The following is a 27,642-nucleotide window of genomic DNA, read 5'->3' on the forward strand; positions in this document are numbered from 1 at the left end:
TAAGAACACCAGGTCCCAGGTTCATTCCTCAGCACTTTAAGAAAAAAAAAAAGTTAACAAGGTGTTCATCAAAGTGCAACAACAAAAAGAAAACGAAAATGGACCAGGCGCGGTGGCTCACGCCTGTTATCCTAGCATTCTGGGAGGCTTAGGTGGAAGGATCACTTAAGCTAAGGAGTTTGAGACCAGGCTGAGCAAAGTGAGACCCCCGTCCCTACTAAAAATAGAAAAATTAGCTGCATTACAGGCACCTGTAGTCCCTCCTCAGGAGGCTGAAGCAGGAGGAACACTTGACCCCAGGAGTTTGAGGTTGTTGCAAGCTAGGCTGAGACCATGGCACTCTAGGCAGAGTGACAGAGTGATATTCTGTCTCCAAAAAAAGAAAGAAAGAAAAGAAAATGTAAAGGCCAGTCATTGAGTTCCAGAAGATACCTGCAACACATTTAACCAACCAGGATTAGTTTTCCAACTATTTAGAGAACTTCAACCCAATAAGAGAAAACAAATGATCCGATAGAAAAATAGGCACATCACAAAAGAGACAATCCAAACGGCCAACAGACATTTGAAAAAGCATTCAACCTCATTCAAGTCATGCAAGTGCCTATTAAAACAATAGTAAGATATATTTTTCCCCTCCAGACTAGCAAACATTTAAAGATTTGACTGAGCAAAGTGATGGCAAAGATGTAGAGTAATGGGAACTCATACACTATAGGTAGGAGTGTATCTGGTACAATAACTGAAAAATAGTTTGGATTACCTAGAAAAGTTTAACTTTGCATATCCTATGACTCAGCAAATCTAGATACTTAACCCAGAACAATGATTCTCAAACTTAGCATGCATTATAACCTCTGGCAGGCTTTTGGGCCCCACTCCCTAAGTTTGAGTCAGTATTTTGGGGGTGGGACCTGAGAATGTGCACTTCTAGCAAGTTCCCAGGTGACGACGCTGATGCTCCAGGTTTGGGACCACACTTTCATACACCAGGATACATGTGTAAGAACTATTACTCATTCAATAATAGCTAAAAATGTTCATCAACAATTGAATGAATAAAGTACTGATATTCATACAATGGAATACTATGAAGCATTGGAAATGAACAAACTATAGCCAGGAGCAAAGTATAGGTGCATCTCCAAACAATTCCCAAAGCCAGACACAAAAGACCATATACAGTATAAACCCAATCATAAAAAGTTTTAAAAAGCAGTAAAATCAAAACATGTTATTAAGGGTTGCGTGTGATACTACTATAAGGAAAAGACAGGAACCAGTGATCAAAAGCATTGACAGAGCAGCTTCCTCTGGGGAAAAGGGAAATGAAATCCACCAGTTACCAAGTTATGGCCTCAGCTTCAAACCCACTATTTTATGCTGGGCCTTGTGATGCTGGGGGCAGAGACTTGAACCACACATTTCTGTGTCCAGGCTCTTCCCATAGGTGGTGCTAGAGAAAGACTGCGAGGCAGGAAGAGGAAGGAAAGACTTTCTCCTTCCTGTCCCTTTCCTTTAGGTCTCCACCTGTTTCCTGTCCTTTTGAGTTTGTTCCTAACAAAATTCTTTACTCTGGCCTCATCAGTTTCTCTCTGCAGCCGCTGCTAAATCTTGCCTGCCATTTCTCTACAATTTACAAAGGCAGCCTCATTGTGACACCACCACCCCGCCATAGTCACCAACACTAGCCAGCCCCCTCCTCAGAAATCAGGTTCAGCTCCTCTAAGTTCCAAAATTCAGTAATTCCAACTTCGTTTTGCGCCTCCTCCTCCTCCCAGCCTTAGGGGTAGTATCTACTCCATCCAGCTGCTGCCTCCAAGATACACTTAGAATTCTCTTTGTGCCCTTTGAGTTACCTAGTTTACAATTTTATACCTAGTCAATAGTTCTTCATATCAAGTTCTCCCTGTTAAAATAACCCCGCGGCTCTTGTTTCCACGCTTGTTGCTTTATAGTCACCTCTAGCACTGAGCCCACTTTCCACACAGCCAGAGGGGGACAAGCAAAGGGGAAATGGTGCTTGTCAGCTGATCTTCCCTTTTAAAGACCTTTTTACTGGGATGATCAGCCATCCCTGTTTGTCCAGGCCTGAGGAGTTCTCCAGGATGTGGGACTTCCCTTGCTAAAGCCAAGAAAGTCTGAACAAACTGAGATGAGTTGGTCACCCTAAACCCTGTGACTTCTACTTCAAGCACACTCACAGGGGTGTCTTTGGTCACATCTGGCTTCAAGGAAGGCTGGGATATATAGGTTTTAGCCAGGCTTTTTACCACTCTAGGCAAAATCAGAGTTCTGTTCATTAGCAGGAGGGCAGAATGGGTACTGGGGAGGCAGCCAGAGGTTCTTCCCATTTAACTCCAGACTATGAACATTAACCACCTGGAACATTGCCTGAGAGCACACAGCTATCATCAGAGTTGGAACTACAAGCCAGGTCTTCTGATGGTGGCCCCCCAGGGCACACCGCCTATTTTCCTCATTGGAACAATGATTCATTTCTGGAATCTTAGAGAGAGAATTGCTTCCATCTCTTAGCTTTTCAACCTTCAATAACTGGACAAACGTGCATGCAGTAAAACTTTCCACCATGTAAAAGTGGTCACCAAACGGCCATTGCATATATGTTCCCTTTTTCTTTCTGTGTTTACAGTCAAGCTTGGCTCTTTCCAATTGGGAATCTGGGTTTTATGTTCTTAGTTTTGAGATGAATTCAGGAATCCCATGTCCTCTACTCTCCTTTTATTTTGCATTTATCTGGTGCTTTTCTCAGACATAAGCTACCATTTTATCCTAGATGTCTTTATGCTAGGCATCCTTTGTAACTGCAATTACTCTTACTGAGTTGGTAAGAAAATGCTTGCTCAGGAGAATTTCAAATCCTGTAAATGCTGGCTCACTTTCATTTCAACAACTAGCTGTTTTTGCTTTGTGGCATTAATATACATAAAAAGAGGGAAGCAAAATTATGTCATAGTTGTTTTTTTTTTTAATAACTTAAATATTGCAAGATTCTCTTAGCCAGCGTGGCGTTTTTCTTTTGAGGCATTCATAGGATAAACCATAGAGGGCAAATATGATCAATCGATATTAGACAGCAAGGGCTGCTGAGCCTGAGATGTTTCATATGCATTTTGTGGCCTCCCCTCCCACACACCAATATGGTCACTGGAGGTTGTATATCTGCAAGGTACACACAAAACGAGAGGCTGTATCTCATCTGCTTTCAATTACCACCGTGCTGAGTGGGTTTGGTACAATCACACGTCTTATAAATGGCTGAGTGTTGGGCTGGAAGCCAGGGCTTCTCAAATTCCATTTCCTTCTCTAGGATACAAATTTCTTCATAGATGTAGGAAGCTACATTTGCTTTTTCCTCTTCTCCCACTTCAAAACAGAAATATGTTAATATATATTTAGAGTAGAGGGAGAAACAAGCAGTTCCTACATGCAGCGTGTAATTTACTAACACCCAATTTTATACTCTCTCCTTGCCTCCATTTAATTCCTTCTTCCCCCTTCAGAGCTCGAAAATTTCTAGTTGGACTCCTGTACTTGGATTTTTTTTTCCATTTAAGCTTTGACAATAATTTTAGTTTGAAACATATGAAAGTAGTGACAATTAACCACATTTGACCATTTTTGAACAGCAGTTGCCTGTGATCCAACCTAATACTAAGTAGCATATACGGAGATGTTGCTTATGTGCAGGTTAGTACATAAAATTCTTAAACACATGACCATCAGTTAGCCTGGCAGTTTATAAAAAGTGGGGAAACTGAGGCATGCAGAGAAAGATTAAGCGACTCGGGTCATGCCACTAATAAGCGTTGGAGCCTCAGTTAGAACCCAGGGGTCTGGCTGCAGAGCCTGTTCATGTGCCCAACTACACCAGCATGCCACCAGCATTCCTAACCTCAAGAACAGAAACGTATCTGTGTGGGTTATAAAGCATTCTGTGGGAAAATACTGAGCGAAAGCTTTTTGCTTATATATTTTAGTAATTCTTTCAATTAATAGCTTGCATCGATCTGCAAAGATCAGGGACAGAAGGGCTAAAGTGAGCATTGGTGTCAGACCTGCCTGAGGGCTGAACCCAAGCTCCCTTATTTGCAACTGTGGCATGGCCCTCAGGCCAGATCCTTTACCTCTTCCAAGCTTTGTTTCACTTTTCTGCTCATAAAATTAGGATATAAAAATGCCTCTCACAGGGCTGCTTGGACAATTAATACCTGCAAGGTGCCTAGCACAGTAACTGGCACACACTCAGTGCTCAATGAATGTTAACTAAAATAAGTTATGATACAGCAAATTGCAACAGAAAGACCTGGGGATTAGTAATGGGGAGATTTGCTTCTGTGACTAGTCTGGTTATTTTTTCACTAACATCCTCTGTGATCTTGGACAAGTCACTTAAAGTTTAAGTATCCATCTTCTCAGGTATAGAAGCAGCATAATAATGGCCTTTCCAGACACCTTACAGTGTGGGGTGAGGATGGGAAGCTGATAGGATGCTATGGAAGAGGCCATGGCCTCGAGGGAGTGAGAAGCCTGGGCTCTGGGACCACTTCAGCAGCTTGAACGCTGTGAGGTTTGGGCATGTCACCCAGGCCATGCCCTCAGCCATGTGGCAACAAAATGGGAATGATAACATGTCCCTCTGCTTTGGCATGTGCAAACAAATCAGATTAAAAAAAAAAAAACTTAGAAAATGATAAAAGGCATTAGTATAAGCCATGAAGAAATACTTCTTAAAGCACACGTGGCAGGATATTTCCTGATATATACATTGTATTATGTTCTTTCCATGTTTGTTTCTGAAAGTAGCTGGGCCCTGGTCTGGGGGAGGCTGAAAGCACAAGTGTTCAGAGATGGACTTACACTAGGAGCTCCCAGAAGGCAACAAGAAAGGGTGAACATTCCTGGGGGAGGTGGCTCCTAACCCCAGAAGAGGGGTCACAAGCCAAGGTCAGGGAAGGATCCAGATGATGTGGTGTTGTGAGCATCAGGGACTCTGACAAGGGGACAGAGCTGCACAGCTGCCTCAGAAACTGGGCTTTCCAGTCTTGCCCAAGATCCCTGTGCCCCAGCTTGGCCATGCTGGGAGATGCTGAACCCTGGGGGGCTGTTCAGCCTCGGACAGTGGACACATCAGCAGAAACCAGTGTGAGCAGGGGCCCCAGTCTGCTCACTCTAGATAGGATATGTTGCCTTTGCATAAGCCTGGAATGGAAGGAGAGGAAACCCAGTAATGACTAAAACTGAATTTTGTACTATTTCTGCACTCAAGGAATTATTTTGATTTTTTTTTGTAAAAAGAATGTGAGATTTTCTACATCCCATATAATTGCTGCAAATTCATACTTGTATATCCATTCACTAGTTTCTGAGCATGCACTATGTGCTAAGTCCTGTTACAGGTGCTCAGCAAACTAAAACCAGCACCAACTCTCCCAGGGTTTATAAGCTTAATGAATTCTTTGCACATTTTATATTTATAAATTACCGTAAAATTAGAGAAGATTGGAATTATTGTGCTTCTTCTGGGAAGTCTGAACTTTGAATAAATAGTATGGCTTCAAGTAAGCAGGGAGCTAACTCCATGCTAAAGTTTAATGGTTAAATATATAAAAACCAAAAGTTTGTGGCTTTCCTCACTGCAGAGCTCTCAAAGGCAGAGTGGATGCCATAAAGCATGAACAAAAGAAAGATGCTGAAATGGGACCATGAGGTATAAATAACCCTTGGGATAAAGACTTGGTTCAGATAACACGAAGCTATCCAAACCAGATTTGCAGTAAGCAAGGCCAGGACCAAACATCCCCCTTATTGGGAGGATGTGGCCACTTAGGGGAGAGGCAGGTGCATGCAGTGGGAGCCCCTTCTTCTAAGAAGGATGCAGTTGCCAATGGCATTCTTTTTTTTGAGACAGAGCCTCAAGCTGTCGCCCTGGGTAGAGTGCTGTGGCATTACAGCTCACAGCAACCTCCAACTTCTGGGCTCAAGCGATTCTCTTGCCTCAGCCTCCCAAGTAGCTGGGACTACAGGCACCCGCCACAACACCCAGCTATTTTTTGGTTGCAGCTGTCATTGTTATTTGGTGGGCCTGGGCTGGATTTGAACCTGCCAGCTCAGGCGTATGTGGCTGGCGCCTTAGCCACTTGAGCCACAGGCGTGGAGCCGCCAATGGCATTCTTATGCCACTGAAACACTTGGCTACTTGTCACTTCAGGATAATCGGTTGACGCACACAGGAGGCCTCAGTAAAAGGCTGCTTACCCTGAATCCACTTAAAACAAGAACATTTTTTAACTTTGTGAAATTTTGTGAGTATTGTTAAAAAAAAAAAAGATATGATTCAGTCTTTACCTAGAAAGATGATAAACATAATTTGGTTTAATTTATATTTAATTTAATTTTTTTTTGAGACAGTCTCACTATGTCACCCTCGGTAGAGTGCTGTGGTGTCACAGCTCACAGCAACCTCCAACTCTTGGGCTTAAGCGATTCTGTTGCCTCAGCCTCCCATGTAGCTGGGACTACATGTGCCCACCACAACACCCGGCTCTTTTCTTATTGCAGTTGTCATTGCTGGCCCAAGCTGGGCTCAAACCTGCCAGCCTCTGGCACCATAACCACTGTGCTATGGGTGCCCAGCTGACTTAATTTAATTTTATTCATACAAGATTTTAGCTTATTTTCAACAGCTCTGAGACATGATTCACAAACCATAGGAATCATCCATTTTGGGTGTGCAGAATTGTGCCTCCATCACCATTAATTTTAGAACATTTTCATTACAAGAATAAGAAGCCCCACATCTCTTAGCTATTACCTCCTGCTTCAAACTCCCATCCCACCCTGCCATAAGTAACAATTAATCTACTTTCTGTCTCTACAGATTTGCCTATTCTGGTCATTTTATACAGTTGGAACCATGCAATATGTGGTCTTATGGGACTGGCTTCTTTCACTTAGCACAATGTGTTCAAAGTTCATCCACATTGTAGCATGCATCACTATGTCATTCCTTTTTATTTCCAAATAATATTCCATTGTATTTTTTTTTTTTTTTGTAGAGACAGAGTCTCACTACTTTATGGCCCTCAGTAGAGGGCCTTGGCATCAAACAGTTCACAGCAACCTCCAACTCCTGGGCTTAAGTGATCCTCCTGCCTCAGCCTCCCGAGTAGCTGGGACTACAGGCGCCCGCCACAACGCCCAGCTATTTTTTGGTTGCAGTTTGGTATATGAGGCCGGCGCCTTACGGACTGAGCCACAGGAGCCGCCCGCATTTTGTTCATCCATTCATCAGTTGATGGACATTTGGGTGGTTTCCACACTTTGGCTATTATGAATTGTGCTGCTATGAACACTCATATACAGGTTTCTGTGTGGATATGTGTTTTCATTTCTTCTGAGTAGATACCTAGGAGTGAAACTTGTGCTCATTCTTAGAATGAACAAACTAACTATGGAGTTTTTGTTTATTTTGGTGTGTTTGCTGCTTCGTGTTAGGGGTTGAAGGTTGGTATATACCTGGGAAGGAAGATAATGTTGTAAATGCTTTGTTAGGGGTAATCTCTATGTAATGATAACATTTCTTTGCCTTCACAGCTGCAAAACACTGGGGCTTTGACACTGAGTATTTGCATGAGGACTCTGTTATTGCAATTAAAAGTTGGCTTTGTGGACTTGGAATGGAAGTTTGACTTTTTATGTTATCTCATCAGATCCCAAAGAAACCAACTGCCATTTCCATCATTGAAGTCTCAACAAACATCACTGTGTACTGGCCTGGCTACCAGTGGGAGTGTCCGTTCCCTGATTTTCTACCACCTTCCTAATAAAGATATGGGAATACTGGTCAACATTTTCCCTTGTTTTTCCCAAGAAAATAAAAGATAGCGTTACGGAGTAATCAGCCTGTTTTTATTTTATGAGCTATGAATCTTTATACCAAACATGTTTCCTTCTTTGTTTGGGCTGTGAGGTAGCTAAGAACTAAAACTGGGATCCATCTCTACCAAGTACATTACACTTGAAGGTTTGTATTTTGTGTACTGACTGTATCCTTGGTTTAATCCTGTTTTTTTGGTCTGTTTCTCTTTTTTCCAGTTTCCTCAGTTAACAATCAACTTTTATTTTATTCTGATATATACATGTGTACACATAGCTATCAGACATTCTTTTTTTATAGTTCAGACAAACTCAGACATCATGATGCAATCAAGAAAATTCAGACTGTGGGAAATTCTGATGAACAAATGACCCAGTTTCTTAAATAAATTGGAAGGGGAAAAAAAGGAAATGGAGAGGAAACTTAGACTAAAAGAGATTACAAGAACCCTCATATGTTGTGGTCGGGAATGTCAAATCCTGCAACCACTTGGGGAAACAGTCTGGTAATTTCTTCAAAAGTTAAACATATACTTAGTATGTAACCCAGCAATCCTACCCGCAGGAATCTATTCGAAAGAAATGAAAACACATGTTCAAAGACGGGTCTGTGAATGTTCATACCAGTAGCATTATTCATAAAACCAAAAACTGGAAACAATTGGTATGTATATCAACTAGGGGATTGATTTTTTTTTTAAACTGTAGTATATTCTTACAATAAAGGATTATTAGCACTAAAAAGAATGAATTCCTGATACACACAACATTATAGATGAACCCCCAAATCTTGCACTTAGTGAAAGGTGCCAGACACAAAAGGCCGTGTGTCCGTATGATCCTGTGTGTGTGAAATTGGTAGGAAAGGGGAATCAAGCCAGGAGAAAGTGGGTGAGTGGCTGCTTGAGGCTGCGGGCTGGGGTGAGGACTGACTCTCAGTGAATAAGAGGGAACTTTGGGGATGATAGCGATATTCTGAAAACTGGATTCTGATAAAGATTGGACAACCATATAGATCAAAATGACAACATGGGAATGTTATTAGTATGTAAATAAAATCTCAATCAAATTGTTTTAAAAATGAACATCTAGGAGGCGGCACCTGTGGCTCAGTGAGCAGGGCGCCGGCCCCATATACCAAGGGTGGCGGGTTCAAACCCAGCCCCAGCTAAACTGCAACAAAAAAATAGCCGGACGTTGTGGCGGGTGCCTGCAGTCCCAGCTACTCGGGAGGCTGAGGCAGGAGAATCGCCTAAGCCCAGGACTTGGAGGTTGCTGTGAGCTGTGACACCACACCACGGCAATCTACGGAGGGTGACATAGTGAGAGTCTGCCTCACCAAAAAAAAATAAATAAATAAATAAAAATGAACATCTAAACACTGGCCAGAAATCTGGTCATATTAAGGTATCATTGTCTTAGGATCATTTTAGGGATAATAAATATATTATTTATATATAGTGGTTATATATATATTTTTAAAAGACCAGTTATCTATGAAATTGGTATATTGCCCAAGATTTGTTGGTGTCTAGTTGGTGACAGTTGGAACAAGAGTGACCATGAATCGATCATTGTGGAAGCTGGTTGGTGGATACCTGGGAGATTGTTTTGCTTGTGTATGTTCTAAATGTTTCCATAATTAAAACTTTTAAAAAATAAACTCGAGTCTGTAAAAAACAAAACAAAAAAAAAAACAAGAGCTAGAGCTCCCCACAGGTGACTGACCGGAGCCTAGCTGGAATGAGGTAGCGGATACCTACCATTTTTGAGCTCAGCATTCCCTTCCTCTCTGCTAACAGCAGCCTGACATTGCTCTGAGGAGCGGCCAACCCACTGCATGCAGCCTTTGAGGGTCTGCCTGCTCCTCGAGGTGCTTGCCTCTGGCCCAGGCCTAAGGACAGAACCTCTGCAAAGCCCCTTAGCCTCCTTCCCTGGAGGAATCTAATCTTGTGTGGACTGATGCAAGAAAGGGAAAAGCTCAGAGCTGATTAATCCCCGTGGGGCCATCCGGAGAGAGTGGCCTTGGGTTTTTGCTGCTAAATCCACACAGCAGCCCTTTCTAAAGCCTGGAGCTTGGCTTCAGTTATGTGAACTACCTCCTATCAGGCCAATAAATTCCCTTTTTGTTTAAATTGGCCAGACTTGGTTCCTGTGGCTCCAAAGCAAAGCCCCTGACAGCAGAGCCTCTGCAGGTCATCAGCTGCTCTGCTCCTGTTCTCCTTCCTCTCCATCATCAGCTGTTACAGCCCCATGCTTAGAACTCCTGAGACATTAAAACTTACACAAGTCTTGAGGCGGGTGTGGTGGCACCTCCTTGGGAGGCTGAAGCAGGAAGATGGGAGGATGGTTTCAGCCCAGGAGTTTGAGGTGAGCCTGGGCAACATAGTAAGACTCTGTCTCTAAAAAACAAAAGACAAAAAAAAGAAAGAAAGAAAGAACCTACACAAATCAATCTTCCTGCTAAAAGAGGAAGCAATACAATTGATATTTATGAGCCTATGCTCTGCTAAAACACAGATTCAAAGCATTGTCATTGAGGCAGAAGTATCTATTGAAACAAAAAAGGTTTCATTGGTCTGTAACAGCAGTAAAACTGTAATGTAAACCACAGATGTAATTTTAAATTTTCTAGTATGAGCATTAAAATGGAAAAGAGCAACAGGTGAAATTAATTTTAATAATATATTTTATTTAACCCAATATATCCAAATTACTATCACAGTCAACATAAAAATTATTTTATTTATTGATTGATTGATTTTTTAGAGACAGTGTCTCATTCTGTCACCCAGGCTGGAATGCAGTGGCATCACAGCTCACTGCAGCCTCAAACTCCTGGCCTACAGCAATCTTCCTGCCTTAGCCTCCCAAGTAGCTAGAATTACAGGCATAAGCCACCTGCCTGGCTACTTTTGAAATTTTTGTAGAGACAAAGTCTCGCTATGTTGCCCAGGCTGGTCTTGAAATCCTGGCCTCAAACAATCCTCCAATATTACAGACATGAGCCACCTTATCCTACCCCAATATAAAAAATATTGAGATTTTTTATTCTTTTCTTTTTAACTAAATCTTTGAAATCCAGGGTCTAGCATCTTTCACACATACAGTACATCTCAATTTGGATCAGCCACATTTCAAGTGCTCAATAATTATATGTAACCAGTGGCTAACATATTGGAAACCTCAGCTATTTCTGTATGTATTCTCCTGGATCATGAGGCCTTAGGGTGGCCACCATACCTGCCCCACTTTATCCTCAGGGTTCTGCCTAAAGGGCACAAGTATGTGGCTCATATCTTTTTGTGTGTAATGGGGACCCCTATATTGTGATGATAGCACTGACCAAGCACAAGAAAGGCCTGACTCCCAGCTGACCACTAAAAGACGGGAAGGCTGGCATGCTCCATTCACCAATGACAAAGGCAACTAAGGGGGCCCAGCAGATATCTCTCTAGAAGAGCTGGCACTTAAAATATTAGAGAATGGAGCGGTTGGTGGTGGAAGTAGAAGCTTGAAGACCTTCAAAGAGAAGTGACAGAGTTATTGAATGGCCATTTATAGTTACTGACTTCCAGTCTCCAGGCTGGCATGTGAGGAGTGTGGTTAGAACTCATCACTCCATTCACCCACCCAGCAGTTCAGCTGAATGAGCTGAAAACTAGCAACTCTTCTTAGATCCATCAGGGAAGTGAGGTCACAGGACTAACTGCTGCTCCAAATTGGAGAGACACACAGCTCCAGAGAATTACAACTTTTCAGATCAGAAACCAGGAGTAAAAGCCACACAGGAACCAAGCACCAGTGTAGGAAAGCCTAACCCAGCCCTGGCATAGTGGCTCATGCCTATAATGCCAGTGTTTTGGGAGGCCAGGAGGATTGTTTGAGGCCAAGAGTTCAATACAAGCCTAGGCAACATAGTAAGACCCCCATACCGACAAAAAACTTTTAACAAATTAGCCAGGCATGATGACATTCACCTATATTTCTAGGTACTTGGGAGGCTGAGGCAGAAAGAAGGCAAGCCCAGGAGTTTGAGGCTGCAGTGAGCTAAGATCACACTGCTGCAGTCTAGTCCAGAAATCAGAGTGAGACCCTGTCTCTAAAAAACAAAACAAAACAAAACAAAACAAAGAACCCCCAATAAACCAAAACCTATAATGAGAGCTCCAAGCCTCCAAGGTCTGAGAGGTAGAAACAGGAGACCCAGTGCTCTTGTGAGCTTTGCCACTAGAAACCCTGCCATATTTTCACGGTAAGGATCAGAGAAAAACCAGAACAAAACCCTCAAGCGTCAGTAGGGGGAAGAGAAACATAGGTGGCGCCTTTGAAATATTCCTCAGCTATCCTCAGTGGGCCTGCCCTCAAGGGAAATTGTTCTACCAACGCCCAACTGACGGGGGTTTACCAGAGACTAAGCAATTACTTACCTTCTTTTCTATGCTTAATGTCCTCATTTAGCCATAACTGGTCTGATAAAGTCATTGGCTGGAGGACAAAATGCTTATGACATGCTCTGCGTGGTGCCTTCTGCACAGCATGTTCTTGTTACCTAACATGTATTTGCCATCATTATTCTTGTTACCATCTTACAGACAAGGGGGACACATGGGTACTGGAGCAGCTTTGGATCCTGATGACTTTCCTGTCCTCCAGTTGCATCTAGTCCCAGGATTCCCAGCTGAGCAGCTTTTGGGGGGTTCTATGGAGCTAGTATTTGGGCTAAGATTCTTGCTTTCCTTATTTCCAAGTCTATTCTTGCAGGTCACATGAGTGAATTTCTGAGCGCCTCATAGTCCCTTGACATCGTCTCCTAGAGTCTGCATTTAATGGTAGGAAAATGAGCCCCAGAGAGGCCAATGACTTGTGCAAGGTCACACAGCTGGTTAATGGTAGAGCTGGCCCCAAAGTCTATGCCCCTTCCATTGCACGGTCATGCTGGTTTGATTTAATACAATTTGAGTGTTTCAATTAGCTTCATTACACTTTTCCATCCAGGTCAGGAATGGGCTTACTCAATTTGCTTCCACTATCATCTCTAGTATATTGTTGGCTGGTGAATAAATGTATGAACCATTAGCTCTCCAGGTCAACTCCCATTCTGTATCCACACTACTGTACAGTCCTGTCCCAAATTGGATTGGACTAAGCCATATAACCGTTAGGATATTGTGAATATGGCAGAGTGGGATTTTTAAGGCTAGATCATAAAAGACCTGGTGGATTCTCTTTGCTTTTTCTTGGATTCCTTGTTCAAAAGGAAGCCATGTTGTGAGGACACTCAAGTAGCCCAATGGAGAGATCACAAGGCTTCCTGCCAATCACAGCACCAACTCTCCAGGTGTATAGGGTGGAATCTCCAGGGTCATGCCGACTTTCAGAAAGTGCAGCCCCAGCCAACATCTTGATGCAACCTCACTGGATCCCTCAAGCCAGACCCATACTCTATGTCATTCCCAAATTTCTAATCCATAGAAACTGGAAGATAATAAATTTTTATCATTTTAAGCCACTAAGTGTGGAGTCATTCATCACACTGCAATAGAGTAACACACAGCACCTCCACCTTTTTCCAAGTAGTCCCAACACCACCGTACTCTGTCAAGAGTATTTTTCATCCATGCTTTGGTTTGAACATGTTTCCAATGGTGTTGGAGTCAGACCTATCTTTTCCTGAATTGTTGTTTAAGAAATACGTGTGAGTTCTAAATGAAGGAGTGTCTGTAAAAGAAAAACCAGTTAGCCTATTAGAATCAAGCTGAGGAAAGAGTTCAACTCTCTTAGGTTTTTAGGTGATGGTCTCAAATGGGTAAGGAAGTGTTTACATGGAAGATTATTCTGCCTTACACACACACACACACTTGGCCTCTGTCTTTTGCAGAGATATGAAAGTGTAGTCCTTTTGAGGAATGGTCAGAGTTCTCATGATTGTGTGACGGGACATCCTAGGGACTCAGTGAACAGGCAAGAAGCAACGTTGGGGATGCAGGAAGGCTCCGAGGAGGATAACACGTACAGAAGCAGCAGGAAGTGACATCTAACAGACGGGAAAAGGAAGGAGATGGGGGGAAACGGAAGAATGATCTGAATTCTCCAGTCATTTGCCAAATATTTACTGAACTCAAGGCCTCTAAAGATACTAGTGTGAACCAGTAGCTTTCAGATTTCGAGGCTTCTCCTCCTTACCTCCATCCATCTGCTTTCAGATGCAGCCAGCACCAGGGTTCAAGGATTTCCATGAGAATCCTCTCTGGTGATGGAGACAGGCTATCTTGCATACATTTACCCAGAAACAATAGTCCAAGTAAGGATCTCTTCAGCTTAAGGGAAGGGAATGACCCCCATCATTGCTTCTTCTCGGGTCTTGCTGTGCTGCTACTGTGTCCCTGGCACATGGTGTACAGCATGATTCCTGGACTTTGGAAGATAAAGGGAGGCGAAGGTAGAAGTCATAGCAGCACTGTCCAACAGAACTTTCCGCAGTGGTAGGACTGTTCTATATCTGCACTGACCAGTACAATAACCATTCACCACATGTGGTTACTAAGCACTTAAGGTGTGGCGCATGTTCAATTTTATTTAATTTTAATTAGAGTCTAAATTTAGTCATATTCAGTAAGTGACTACTGAATTGGACAGCATAACTCTTAAGTCTTGTCTTGAGTTTAACTCACTCTCTCTGGATTAAAAAAAAAAAAACTTTTATTTGTTTTTGGATTGTTTCGTTTTGTTTGAGACAGAGCCTCACTCTGTGGCTTTGAGTAGAGTGCCATGAGCTCAAGTGATCTTCTTGCCTCAGTCTCCAAAGTAGCTGGGACTACAGGCGCCCACAATGCCCAGCTAATTTTTCTATTTTTAGTAGAGATGGGGTTTTACTCTTGCTCAGGCGGGTAAACTCCTGAGCTCAAGCAATCCATCCACCTCAGCCTTTCAGAGTGCTAGGATCATGGGCATAAGCCACTGTGCCTGTCCTAAAAATAACTTTTAAATTAAGGTGCAATTTACATAGACTAAAATTCCATCTTTTTTAGTGCAAGTTCTGCTACTTTTGTCAAATATGTATAGTCTTATATTTGTCAGTACAATCATTGTCCCCCTCCTCCCCAAATAACTCCCACATGTCACCTTGCAGTTAACCTCTCCCTGGACCTCCAGCCCCTGGAAACCACCCATCTGTAGTTTTGCTTTTTCCTAGAATGTCATGTAAATGAAATCATATATGATACACTTGAGATTCACCCATGTTGTTCTGTGTGGCAGCAATTACATCCTTTTTATTGCTACAAAGTATTCTATTATATGACTGTATGAAACCACAGTTCCTTTATCCATTCCCCAGTTGAGGTACATTTGGGGTGATTATTAATAAAGCCACTATAATATTTCCGTACGTTTTCATGTCAACATAAGTTTTTGTTTCACTTGGGTAAATAACTAGGAATTGGACTGGTAGTCCTATAGTAAGTGTAGTTTAACTTTACAGAAACTGCTAAGCTGTTTTTCAAAGTAGCAGTGCCCTTTTGCATGGCATTAACAATGGATGAGAGTTCCCATTGCTCTAAATTCTCACCAGTGGTTGATATTGTCAGCTTTGATTTTTAAGGGATGTTGTTAATAGGTGTGGTATCCTATTGTGGTTTTAACTCACTCTCTAATAATGATGTTGAGTGTCTTTTCATATGCTTGCTTGTCATTCATATATCTTCTTTGATTAAGCACCTGTTCACATATTTTGCCTACTTTTTTAAATGGATTATTTCCCTAGATACTTTATTGCCTCTTTAGCAACAAAATTAAATACACCGCCTCTTTAACGCAGCTTTAAACATCACCTCCAACCCAGCTAGTCGTTTTGTGGACGGTGAAGTGCATTAGAGTTAGTTCTGTTCCTTTTGGTTCTGCTACCCGCTCCCAGGCTTCTGTCAAGGTGAGAGCCTGAGGGACTCCAAAAGGTTGACTAGGTTCTCCTGGCAAGCTTTTTGTTTTTCTTTTTTGGAGTGAATGCTTTGTGAAACAGCTTTGGCATGCCCTCAAACTCTAGAGGCAACGAGAGAAGAATTCAGTTTCTCATATTTGGGTTGAATGCTTTTCCTAATGGCCCTTTTATTTAATCTTCTCTGTGGAAGCCATCAAGATAGCAATATAGCAAATTACAAATGATCAAATATGTGCCTAGACTTGCCAAGGTCACCGTGAGTCAGCCCAGTGAGCTCCTTGCATCAGCATGGTACAGTTCTTGCTCCTCGGGAAAAGATTAATCTATGTTTGTCGGTTTGTGCACAATTTTTCACATTAAATATTAAGTTAGTCTTAAGGTGCTTGCAAGTACATACAAAATGCCTCTTGTCATCAAACCTCTCATTAAAAGGTGAGAAGTCACCTCAAATGAGTCAGAAGGAAGAACCTTGGAGGTTCAACATAAATCAATCTCTTTAAAATTGTGGTAAAGTACATATAACATAAAATTTAGCATCTTCCCCATATTCTTAGGTTATAACTGGGTTATAGCTTTCATATGAAAGCCATAAATTAGTTTCATAGTAGGGCTGAGTACATTGGGTACTTTTTCTTCCATTCTTGAGATACTTTACTAAGAAGAATATGTTCCAGCTCCATCCACGTAAACATGAAAGAGGTAAAGTCTCCATCTTTCTTTAAGGCTGCCTAATATTCCATGGTGTACATGTACCACAAGGAGAAGAAGGAGAGGGAGGGGAGGGAGGGGGGAGGATGGGCAGAGGGAGGGTGACTGGTGGGATTACACCTGCGGTGCATCTTACAAGGGTACATGTGAAACTTAGTAAATGTAGAATTTAAATGTCTTAACACAATAACTAAGAAAATGCCAGCAAGGCTATGTTAACCAGTGTGATGAAAATGTGTCAAACAGTCTATAAAACCAGTGTATGGTGCCCCATGATCGCATTAATGTACACAGCTATGATTTAATAAAAAAAATTTGGCATCTTAACTATTTTAAAGTCTGCAGTTCAGTGACATTAAGCATGTTCACACTGTTGTGCAACTATCACCACCATTCACCTCCAGCATATCTTCATCTTCCCAAACTGGAACTCACAGCTACTCCCTCTCTCCCAGCCCCTGGAACCCTCCCTTCTACTTTCTGTCTCCATGAATTTGACTGCTCTAGGGACTGACTCCTCCGAAGTGGAATCACAGTGTTTGTCTTACTGTGTCTGGGTTACTTCACTGCACATAATGTCCTAAAGGTTCGTCCATGGTGTAGCAGGTGTCAGAATGTTCTTCCTTTTAAGGCTGAATGATACTCCATTTTATGTATGTACCACAAGTGTGGACACACGCTTGTACTTGGCTTGCTTCCACCTTCTTGCTATTGTTAATACTGCTATAAATATGGTATGCATAAATACCTCTTTTAGACCCTGCTTTCAATTCTTTTGGGTGTACACCTATTCCGTTTTCCACTCTGCTACCCCACCTTACATTTCCCTCAACTCTCTGTAAGCAGTGGGCATTTCTTGAATCTCTCCGCTTCTCTGCAGCCCCCCCCCCTCCCCTTGAGCCCCCTTTGCTGCGTCTCCTAGCTTCCTGACTGGCCTCCCACGGTCACTCTGGCTCCTCTTAGGGTCAGGCTCTGCACAGGGCCAGAGTGAGTGGGTTTCACATACTGCGCTGGGTATGCATGCTGTCTACTGCCTAAATCCCCCCAGGGGCTTTTCGTTGCTGTGGGGGTCAGACCCAGATCTTTACGTGAAGTACTTTGGCCCCTGCCGCCTCTTTAGTCTAACCTGGTTGGCAACTGTGGCTACTCAGCTCCACCCACAGTGGCCGTCGGTCTTTTACACCCCTTCAAGCCCGGGCTTCCTTCTCCAGCCCCAGCGACCCCAACGGAAACACTGCCCCCACACTCCCAAGCCCAACCCCTGGAGCGCAGGGAGGAGACCCTTGGACATCTTGTTACAGCTTCACATAAAAAGGTGTTCCAAACACTTGCCTTCTGTTTGCATCCATGCACTCAAGGATGAGAAACTGTATTAATACCTATTTCAGCCCCAGACTGGAGAGTGGGAAGCAAACAAACTTCCCACCTCGGGCAGGCCAAATCTCCCTTCTGCACTCGCCAGTACATATCACAATTGTGATTTTACATTTATTAGAATGCCTTTAATTCGTGGCCGTATCTCCCAAGACTGTAAGCTCCGCCAGGGCGGGAACTACAATGTCTACCTTCACATTCTGAATTATTAAATGAGAGAAATGTGGGAACGTCACCACCGTTTTAGGGGGACCTAATACTGAAGTCCTGAAGGGCTCTTGATGATGGCCAAATGTGTCATTCCGCGAGTACTCCTAGGCAAATTTGATCTTCATTTACGGTGTGAAAAACCCTTAATTTGGGTGCTTCAGAACTGGGAGAATGGGCACGACTTGGGCCTTGGAGACCCTTGAAGTCATTTGACCCTTTCTCCAGTGTCCCAGGAGCAAAACTCTCCGGTTAGATGTTTCTTGGATCCCTCTGACCCACCCGCCCGCAAATGGACAGAGGGAAGTATAGCCTATAACCGCAGGGGAGGGCCAGCCACAGGGGCTCCCGGGCCCCACACCCCAGGATCCGCAGACCCGAGCGCAGGCCTCGCCCCTGCACCGCACGCGCGCAGTTCGCGGAGCGCGCGCTGGCAGAGCGGGCTCCGCTCCGCGCCGGCGCGATCCGGCCCGGGTTTCAGCGCCTGCCCCGCGTCGCGGCCTCCCCGCCCCCTGCGCTGCCGCCGCCGCCGCCGGAGGCCGCCCGGAGCTGCGCGAACATGGCCGAAGTCGGCGAGGACAGCGGCGCCCGCGCCCTGCTGGCGCTGCGCTCCGCGCCCTGCAGCCCCGTGCTGTGCGCCGCGGCCGCCGCCGCCGCCTTCCCCGCCGCCGCGCCCCCGCCGGCCGCCGCACCCCCACCCGGGCCGCCGGCGCAGCCTCCGCAGCCCCCGCCCGGGCCGCCGCCGCCGCCACCGCCGCCACTGCCGCCCAGCGCGATCGCGGGCTCCGGCTCCGGCTCGGGCGCGGGTGCGGCGCCGGCCCTGGTGGCTGCGGCGGCCGCTTCGGTGCGGCAGAGCCCAGCGCCCGCGCTGGCGCGCCTAGAGGGCCGCGAGTTCGAGTTCCTCATGCGGCAGCCCAGCGTCACCATCGGCCGCAACTCGTCGCAGGGCTCGGTGGACCTGAGCATGGGCCTGTCGAGTTTCATATCGCGGCGCCACCTGCAGCTCAGCTTCCAGGAGCCTCACTTCTACCTGCGCTGCCTGGGCAAGAACGGTGTCTTCGTGGACGGGGCCTTCCAGCGGCGCGGCGCGCCCGCCCTGCAGCTGCCCAAGCAGTGAGTACCGGCCCGCGCCCGCCCCGCCCGGCCCGAGCCCCGGGGCGCACCCCGCCCCCGCCCGACCTGGGTCCCCGGGTCCTTCACGACCGCGACCCCTGCCGGCCTGGACCCCGGGGTCCATCCTCGACCCTGATCTCTGCCTCCTAGGCCCTCAGGATCCCCCAGTACCCAGTCCGGTCTACACCCCGGGATCACTCTGGAACCCTTGTGGGCATGAACCCCAGTGGTCACCCCAAACCCCGCTCGTCCTGGGCCTGGGAGTCATCCTGAACCCAGCCTGACCTGTATCCTCCAGGTCACTCCCAGTCTAGCCCGAATGGACCCCTGGGCTACTACCAGAGTCACCCCGGTCCCCATCCCCGCCGGGCTGGATCCCCGTGGTCACCACGAGCTCCGCCTGTCCCAGGCCCTCTGCCCTCGGGTCTGGTCCTGGGGCACCCAGGTGCGCTTGCCTCGCTGGGGGAAGGCGGTATCTGGCGGCGGGAGAGTATCGCTCGGGAAGTGCGGGGTTCCGAGGGACTGCAGTATCCGCCACCTCCCCTTCCCCGCGCAAAGGCCCGAAGCCTGGTATCGGGCCTCGGCAGTTGCTTGGGTCTGAAGGGGCAGAGGCTTGGCAGGGATGGGAAGCACCCTGCCTCAGTGTACCTCGCAAACGCAGTGGGGAACGTGGGTGGCTTTCTGAGATGCTTGCGTGGGGCCGTGGGACCCTGAGCTGGGCGGGGCGCTTCAGAGCACAGCGGGACTCCCTGGCCGGAGGGGTCTAGACTGCCGCTCTGTCTCCTGTCCCCTCCTTTTGGACACCACACTCCTTTCCCCACCCTCTGCTCTGCCTCCGAAGTCCCGGATCTTAAGATCTGTTGATCAGGAGAAAGCCTAGTTAATTACTCATTTCCTCAGCAGGCACTTTCTTTTTCTATGTAGTAATTGCGTCTAACTCCTCACTAGTGTTTATATTTCTTCACTGTGGTTCATGTTCAAGAGTTGTCTTATACTGTCTAATTACTCTCTCTTTTTATAAGTGCCTTGCATCCAGGGAATTTTTGCTGGGGTAATTCCCAGGGCCCAAAGTTCTGTTTCTGTAGGGTCTTGTTAAGGTTGCTTATAAATATATTGAATAAGTTTTAAATGTAACGTCAACAATGAGTCACTCCCACGTTGGGCGTGAGAGGGAAGACAAACCTTCATTTTCCAAAGTGAAAGGTGTGCATTTCAGTGAAATCAGGACTCAGCAAATGACAGCATTATTCTGTATCTCATTTATTTTTCTATTCTGTCTCTTCTATAACCTAAACATTCTCTCCTTTCAAGGATATTAAGTGCATTGCCTGGTGAGAAAATGACAGGTAGATGCCTCCTCCACCTTGACCCTTTAAAGGCCTGCTCTGCTTGTGCACCTTTACGCAGTCCAGGTTCTTTAAGTGCTTGGATTAAAAGTGTTTGCAGGGCTTTCTATCCCAGCCATTGAATAGACACATTCCTTACTAGGACTCATCTTAATGGATCTTAAAGGAGGCTTTCATACTAGTATTTTCTCTAACTCACAGGGAAAAAATTTCAACCCACCTAGTTCTCAGATGGTACAGAATATGCAAGTACCAGGTCTATTATTTATGAGATATTACTGCTGTATACAGTGCCTTGAACATTTATACTCCAAGGAGCTCACATTCTTAGTGGGCAAATTACCCACAGTCCCAGAGCTGTCAGGCTAACATTTTACCTTAGATGTGCATGCAGTGCTTGCCCCATCGTGCCCGCCTGCGCTTTCGAGCAATACACATGTAGGCAATGATGCAAAATTTACAAGAGCAGAGCAAATGTGCTGAAGGGAAAACATTAAGTGGGGTGCCCTTGTCAAACCTCCTAGAGAGAAGCTGTTTGCTTCTGAAAGCCTTTGAAGCCTGTCAAAAAAGTTTAGCAGTTTGAGTGGTTGCACATTTTTTATTTTAGAAAATTTAAACCTAAGTAGTCATAGGTGTAGACTGTTGTAAACTTGTTTTTTAGAGTTAGATCAAGGTTCAAGTCTGTTGTAAACTTGTTTTTTAGAGTTAGATCAAGGTTCTGAGAACTATTACATTGAAAGTAATTGAGAAATTTTAATGAATTAATAACAATGAGGTTAGATGCATACATTTTTGTCACCCAGAAATGGGAAATTCACTACCGTATAGCATTGAAAGAACGTCGGTAATTATTGTGTCTATTTTCTCTCAGGCTTTGGTGCCTAGTATTGTCATTAATATTTGAAATGATGAATTTCTTTACCATAGTCTCAAGTTCTCATCCTGGAGTTTTGTTGACTTCAGTGGAGGGTATTGCATTATATTGGCACCTATACTGTTTCCCAAATCTGCTTTCTTTGCCACCTCTTAGGACAGGTAACAGCTACATTGGTGATATTTGCATGTACTAGGCACTCCATTATATAACTCCCATTCAAGAGGGCTACCAGAACTTACCCCCATTAGTTAGTATAAGTACAACTTTCCAGATCTTCAATATTTTTAATTATTGACAAGAAGAAAATGACTTGTGACCCACCTTAGAACCAATCCTGCTGTGTTGGGGTGTCTGACCCAAGGGTGGAGAATTACATGGAGCTTCCAGGTGGAGGGGAGTGTGCTCTGGTTCTGATCCAGATTTGCCTTGTGTTAACTTGGTGGAACTTCATGGGCCACAGTGTAGCCTTTCTTCTAGACCATGAGCTCTCTGAAGCTGGGGCTGAGAATTTATCTTTAACCAGAGACTCAGTGCCAGAACTGCCTGGCAGTAGGTGCGAGACAACTGAATTATGTCTGTTAAATGAACAAATTAATGGCTAAATGAATTTACAGCTTCCATAGGAAAAAAATAATGTCATTCATTTAAACTGGTTTCCTAAAATGGACAGTCAGGGTGGTGTGGAGGGAAATTTGGATGGCAATCTTTGGATACATAGTTTTGCGTGTGTGTGCGCCCGCGCGCACATGCATATAAATTATCCAATTCAAAATTCAAAAAGTTGGGCGGTGCCTGTAGCTCAGTGGGTAGGGTGCTGGCCGTATATACCCCGGCTGGCAGGTTAGAACCTGGACCAGGCCAGCTAAACAACAATGACAACTGCAACAACAAAATCATAGCCAGGCATTGTGGTGGGCACCTGTAGTCCTGGCTACTAGGGAGGCTGAAGCAAGACAATAGCTTGAGCTCAAGAGTTTGAGGTTTCTGTGAGCTGTTACGTCAGTGCACCCTACAGAGGGTGACATAGTGAGACTCTGTCTCAAAAAAAAAAAAAAAAAATCAAAAAGTTGTCTAACTCATGAATTTAAAGACCCATACATACCCCTCATTTGCTCTTCTCTCTCGTTCTGTAACCTTTTCTCCCTAGTACACTTATAGTAAAAATGAATACCTGAATAATTACAATGAGAGCAAAATTTGTTTGTGGTAGCTTTGAGTGGTAAGTTTTATATGTGTGCCCTTTGTTTCCCATTTTTTTATTGTGTGTGTTTTCTAAATTTTCTGCAGTGAGAGCATGGTTTACTTACTTTGTTTTAAGACTTTTTATTATGGAAAATTTCAAACATAAACAGACAACACATTCCTGTCATCCAGTGACAGCAGTTGTCATCTCGAGGCCAGGCTTGTTTGACCTTCATCCCTCTTCTCTTCCCCCACTCCCGAGGGTCACCTCATTCTGTCTGTATTTCAGTGTATCTCTAGAAGATGAGAATTCTTTTTAAAAAACTTAACCACAATGTCATTATCACACCTAAGTGGTGAATGATAACTTCTTACTGTCGTCACATGTGCAATCAGTGCTCAATTTCCCTTCCTGCCTTCATGATTTCTTTTTTTTTTTTTCTTGTTGTGTATTTATTTGAGTCAGGATTTGAGTGAGGTCTAGGTGTGTGGCCTGGTTGATGTCTCTCTTTCTTCCTTTTCTCTTTCTCTCTTTTCTTTCTTTCCTTTTTTTTTTTTTTTTTGAGACAGAGTCTCATTCTGTCACCCTGGGTAGAGTCCAATGGCATTATAGCTCATACCAACTTCAAACACTTAGGCTCAAAAGATCCCTCTGCCTCAGTTTTCCTATTTTTGGTAGAGATGGGGTCTCTTGCTCGGGCTGGAGAGGATGAGGTCTCACTCTGACCTCAGGAGAGCTCAGGTGATCCACCTGCCTTGGCCTCCCAGAGTGCTACAATTAACCCCTCTTTATCTGTAGGCTCCCTTGGCCCTCTTTTTTTCTCATGGGGTCGTTTGTCCTGTGTAGTTTCCCATACCTGCTTTTACAGATTGGATTCCAGCAGCATCCATTAGCTACTTGCTCTTTCCTGTCCTTCCGGTGAATCAGTTGTTAGACCCAGGAATTGGATCACACTCAGGCTTGATAAATTTTTGTTGTTGCTGTTGTTCAAAACTGCCTCATATGGCTCGGCACCTGTAGCTCTAGCAACTAAGGTGCCAGCCACATACTCCTGAGCTGGCTGGTTCGAATCCAGACCGGGCCGCCAAACAATAATGACGACTGCAACCAAAAAATAGCTGGGCGTTGTGGCAGGTGCCTGTAATCCCAGCTACTTGGGAGGCGGAGGCAGGAGAATCGCTTGAGCCCTGGAGTTGGACGTTGGTGTGAGCTGTGCTGCCATGGCATTCTACCCAGGGTGACAGCTTGAGGCTCTGTCTCAAAAAAAAAAAACAAAAAAAAAAAACTGCCTCATAGGTAGCATTCATCATGTATCTCTCAGGAGGCAACATGCGGGAATGTCTCCCTTTTTGTAACTTCAGCAGCTTTTGATGCTCATGGCCAAGATCCCCTAATTTGTTTATCACCTGTACTCTTTGATAGTTCACTACTTTGGCTGCAGTGTCAGGCACTTGCCTGTAGTGAGTGCTCTACCTGCTGAGTGGTACATTGTGAGTGACAGATGTTGTGGATCACAGAGTCTACACATGAGCCATGAGTTAAAGTAATCAGTTGTAACCATCAAAGCATTTACTACAACATAAATGTCTTAGGCCCTGCAGAAACACAGAACATAGTTTCTCATTGCTGTTTCCAATGGGTCACTAGAAGAATATCAAATCTGTGTATAACTATCATACAAGTTATCAGATTGATATTATTTTGGAATTAGTTGAGAAATGTGCCATGCTTACTGAAGACAGCACGTTGGGGTTGAATGCTCCAGTACCCAGCATCTGGGGGACAGTCACAGCGTTCCTTTCCTCTTGGGGACTCTGCCCCCATCACTTCCCTTCCCCAGTCCCAGCAGAACTGCTGGGCCCTTAAGTGACCGGTGCCAGGTCTTGATTGATTGGTGCAGGAGTGGGCTTGTGTGCTCAGCCTGGTTTTGCACTTGGGACAGGAGAGGGTGTCAGATCCGTCTCTTTCCAGTGGCCAAAGCTGGGAAGTATGAATGCTCAGGTCCTGCTGGTTCTCTTCTGCACGTGGAGAGACCAGCCTACAGTGTGAGAGGTAAGCAGGAGGGAGAGCTGTGGTCAGAGAGGGTTTAGGAACCAAGATAGTCCTGAGGCCTGACTCTGAGACCTGAACAGGGTGGCCCTGGGGGAAGGGTAACTGCTGTGGAGTGAAGCTGGGAGGTTGGTGGGGGTAGTGGCCTAGTGGAAGAAGGTGAAGCTTTAGTTTCAGTTGTTGTGTCTTAATATTATGGTCAAGATACAAACTGTGGCATCTTCTCTAAATAAAGCCATTATTTTGATTTCTTGCTTATTGGCAGTTATTGTGTATCACGTATGTATATTTGTTCCAAGAGAGACAATCATCTGCTTAAAAACTTACTTTAAAAATGTTTGTGGGAGTGTAGCAAGTTGAGAGCTAGTACATTGAGTCTGTGTTAAAAATATAAGCCACTTTCTTGTCTCTAGTTCGTGAAGTTTGGGGGCTTATTAGCCATATAAGAAAATTTATATAGAATTTTAAAAATCTATGAGAGATGTTATTTATTGTGTAGTATTATGAATTGAATTTATAAGAGATGTATGTAAGCCTTTGTCATATTGATAGAGCAGTAGGGCTGGTAAGTGCAAGAAGTGTTATCACGTGGAATCTTAATGGTGTTCATATTTAATCCTTTGGAAACAGACACAGCTATGTTTAAAATTATGTGCTGAAATGAGACTAAAGCATTCGATTTGGAGATACAGTAATTTACTATTTGCTGTTTTTGCATCTTGTGAATGTCAGAGGATAAACTTGGTAAATTAATGACAACTCAAATTGCAGCAATGCCTCATTTCCATAATTACCCTACATTTAAAGCATTTCATATTAAAATGAGAAGATTATATAAAATGATTTTACTTTGATTTCCTGGAAATAGGCCCTTGTATTGTGACTTGTTAGGAGATCTTGCAGTTAATTTTCATTGCTACTGTTACTTTTCATGAGTTTTTAGTTTCTTAGTAAAATGTTGCTGGATAATTAAAAAGAATGAACCATGGAATGTGTGTGTGAACATAGTTGTAGAATTTATAAAGGGAAACCAAGATGCCATGCTGTGTGTTGCATAGAGTCTGAGGAAGCAGGACCAGAACCCACCTCATTTGCCCCATTTTTGAATTACTGACAATACACAAGTTCCCTGGACACTGAGGGGATGAGGGGAGGTGTGTTTGCTTTACTGGGACACAACAGTGCCATCATTAAGTCATGAACGGCTTGCAAATGTGAACGGCTTTTCTCTCCTAAGAACAATTTCAGGTAGGTAGACAAAGCTGATCAATAGATGAGTGCAGGTGAGGGTTTTGTACATGATTTGATTAAGAAGGACCTTATGGACAGCCCCTGTGGCTCAGTGGGTGGGGTGCCAGCCCCATGTACCGAGGGTGGCGGGTTCAAACCCACCCTGGCCAAACTGCAACAACAAAAAAAAAATAGTGGGCGTTGTGGTGGGCGCCTGTAGTCCCAGCTACTCGGGAGGCTGAGGCAAGAGAATTGGTTAAGCCCAGAAGTTGGAGGTTGCTATGAGCAGTGTGATGCCATGGCACTCTACCTAGGGCAATAAAGTGAGACTCTGTCTCTACAAAAAAATAAAAAAGAAGAAGGCTCTTATTTGCTCCCAATCATCTGTGACTTGTTTAACCTTGCCCATAAAGTTGTGAACCAGCTTCCATTTATTTCCATGGAGCGCTCTCATTCTTCCCTGATACTGCAGAAGTGGCTCTGATGAAGTTGCTGCCCCGGTCCAGAGTCCTCAATGGCTTCCTAATACCCATAGAGTGGGCTGTGACTCTTACCAGAGGCCCCAGGGTTCCTCAAGCTCTTCTACTAACTTGCTACCCCAAGTGTCAGGGAACGTGATTCTCTTTGGGGCAGCCTTTGCCTGTAATAGCAATTTTCAGATCTGGGGGACTCAAGGACTCTTTTATACTCTTACACATTGCTGGGGACCCTGAAGAGCTTTGTTTTTTTTGTGGGATGTATCTGTTGACATTTACCTTGTCAGAAATTAAGCTGAAAATTTTAAATGTATATATTTATTAATCTCAGAAATAACAACCTATTTAAAAAATAAACTTTTTTTTTTCTGGAAAAAAAAAGAAAACAACAACAATCTTCATACTTCCCAAAACAGCAAAATAATTTAGAATAAGAGTTTTTTTGTTTTATTTTGTAAAACTGCAGTATCTGGCTTAGTAGAAGACAGTTGAAGTCTCCTAGCTGCTGCATTTGGTCTCTTGTGTTATGCTGTTTAGGCTGATGTGAAGAAAGCCCAGCCTTCCACAGGTATGCAGGTGGGGAGGGAGGAGGTTTTTAGTAGCTTCTTCAGATAATTGTGGATGTTCTTTGATACCTCACCTAAACTTGACAATTGGTAGTTTCTTAAAGGTGTAATGTGGTATCTGAAACTCCATGGACTGATATTTTGTACATTAAAATACATTGCTCTGTCTTGCATTTTGAATGAATCTTTTACCCCATGCATGAGTTAGTAACGTTATACATTGGCCATTGGGAAAAATATTGATCAGGTTTTGCAGATCTTCTAATGATACATCTTATTACCTAAAACAAGTCTGTTTTATCCTTATGTTCAGTTGGTAGTTAAACTTGATCCCCTTGAGCCCAATAAATCATGTTTTTAAAAAATAGAAATCTTTCATAGGAACAGGCTTTTTGATGTCACTTAATTTTTACTCTTTTAAAACTTGAGTGACACAGCATTTTTTAAAATAAACCTTTTTTAGAACAGTTTTGGGTTCACAGCAAAAGCGAATTTTTATAGCTATAAAAAGTTATGTAATTTAGTCATTGGCCTTATTAGCATCTTGAGACAGAATTTAGCTAAATTTAGCATTTCTTATGTGCATCACTTCTTGATTCTTTCCAGGGCACTGTCCATCTTGTCAGTCACTGCTGTTAACCCAGGACGAGGTAGGGCCTGAGTGTGCTGTGGCCCTGA

General features: G+C 44.1%; 1 protein-coding gene across 1 annotated transcript in view; it reads left to right on the plus strand.

Moving 5' to 3' along the window:
• The first annotated feature begins 18,683 nt into the window (after nucleotides 1–18,683).
• FOXK1 (forkhead box K1) overlaps nucleotides 18,684–27,642 on the plus strand; it is a 70,982-nt gene continuing 62,023 nt past the window's right edge. Inside the window, exon 1 of the mRNA XM_053555833.1 lies at nucleotides 18,684–19,237. Within this exon, the coding sequence (XP_053411808.1) occupies nucleotides 18,684–19,237 (554 nt within the window). The remainder of the gene's footprint in view (nucleotides 19,238–27,642) is intronic.

Source organism: Nycticebus coucang, chromosome 12, assembly GCF_027406575.1.
Source record: "Nycticebus coucang isolate mNycCou1 chromosome 12, mNycCou1.pri, whole genome shotgun sequence".
In the NCBI taxonomy this organism is placed as follows: domain Eukaryota; kingdom Metazoa; phylum Chordata; class Mammalia; order Primates; family Lorisidae; genus Nycticebus; species Nycticebus coucang.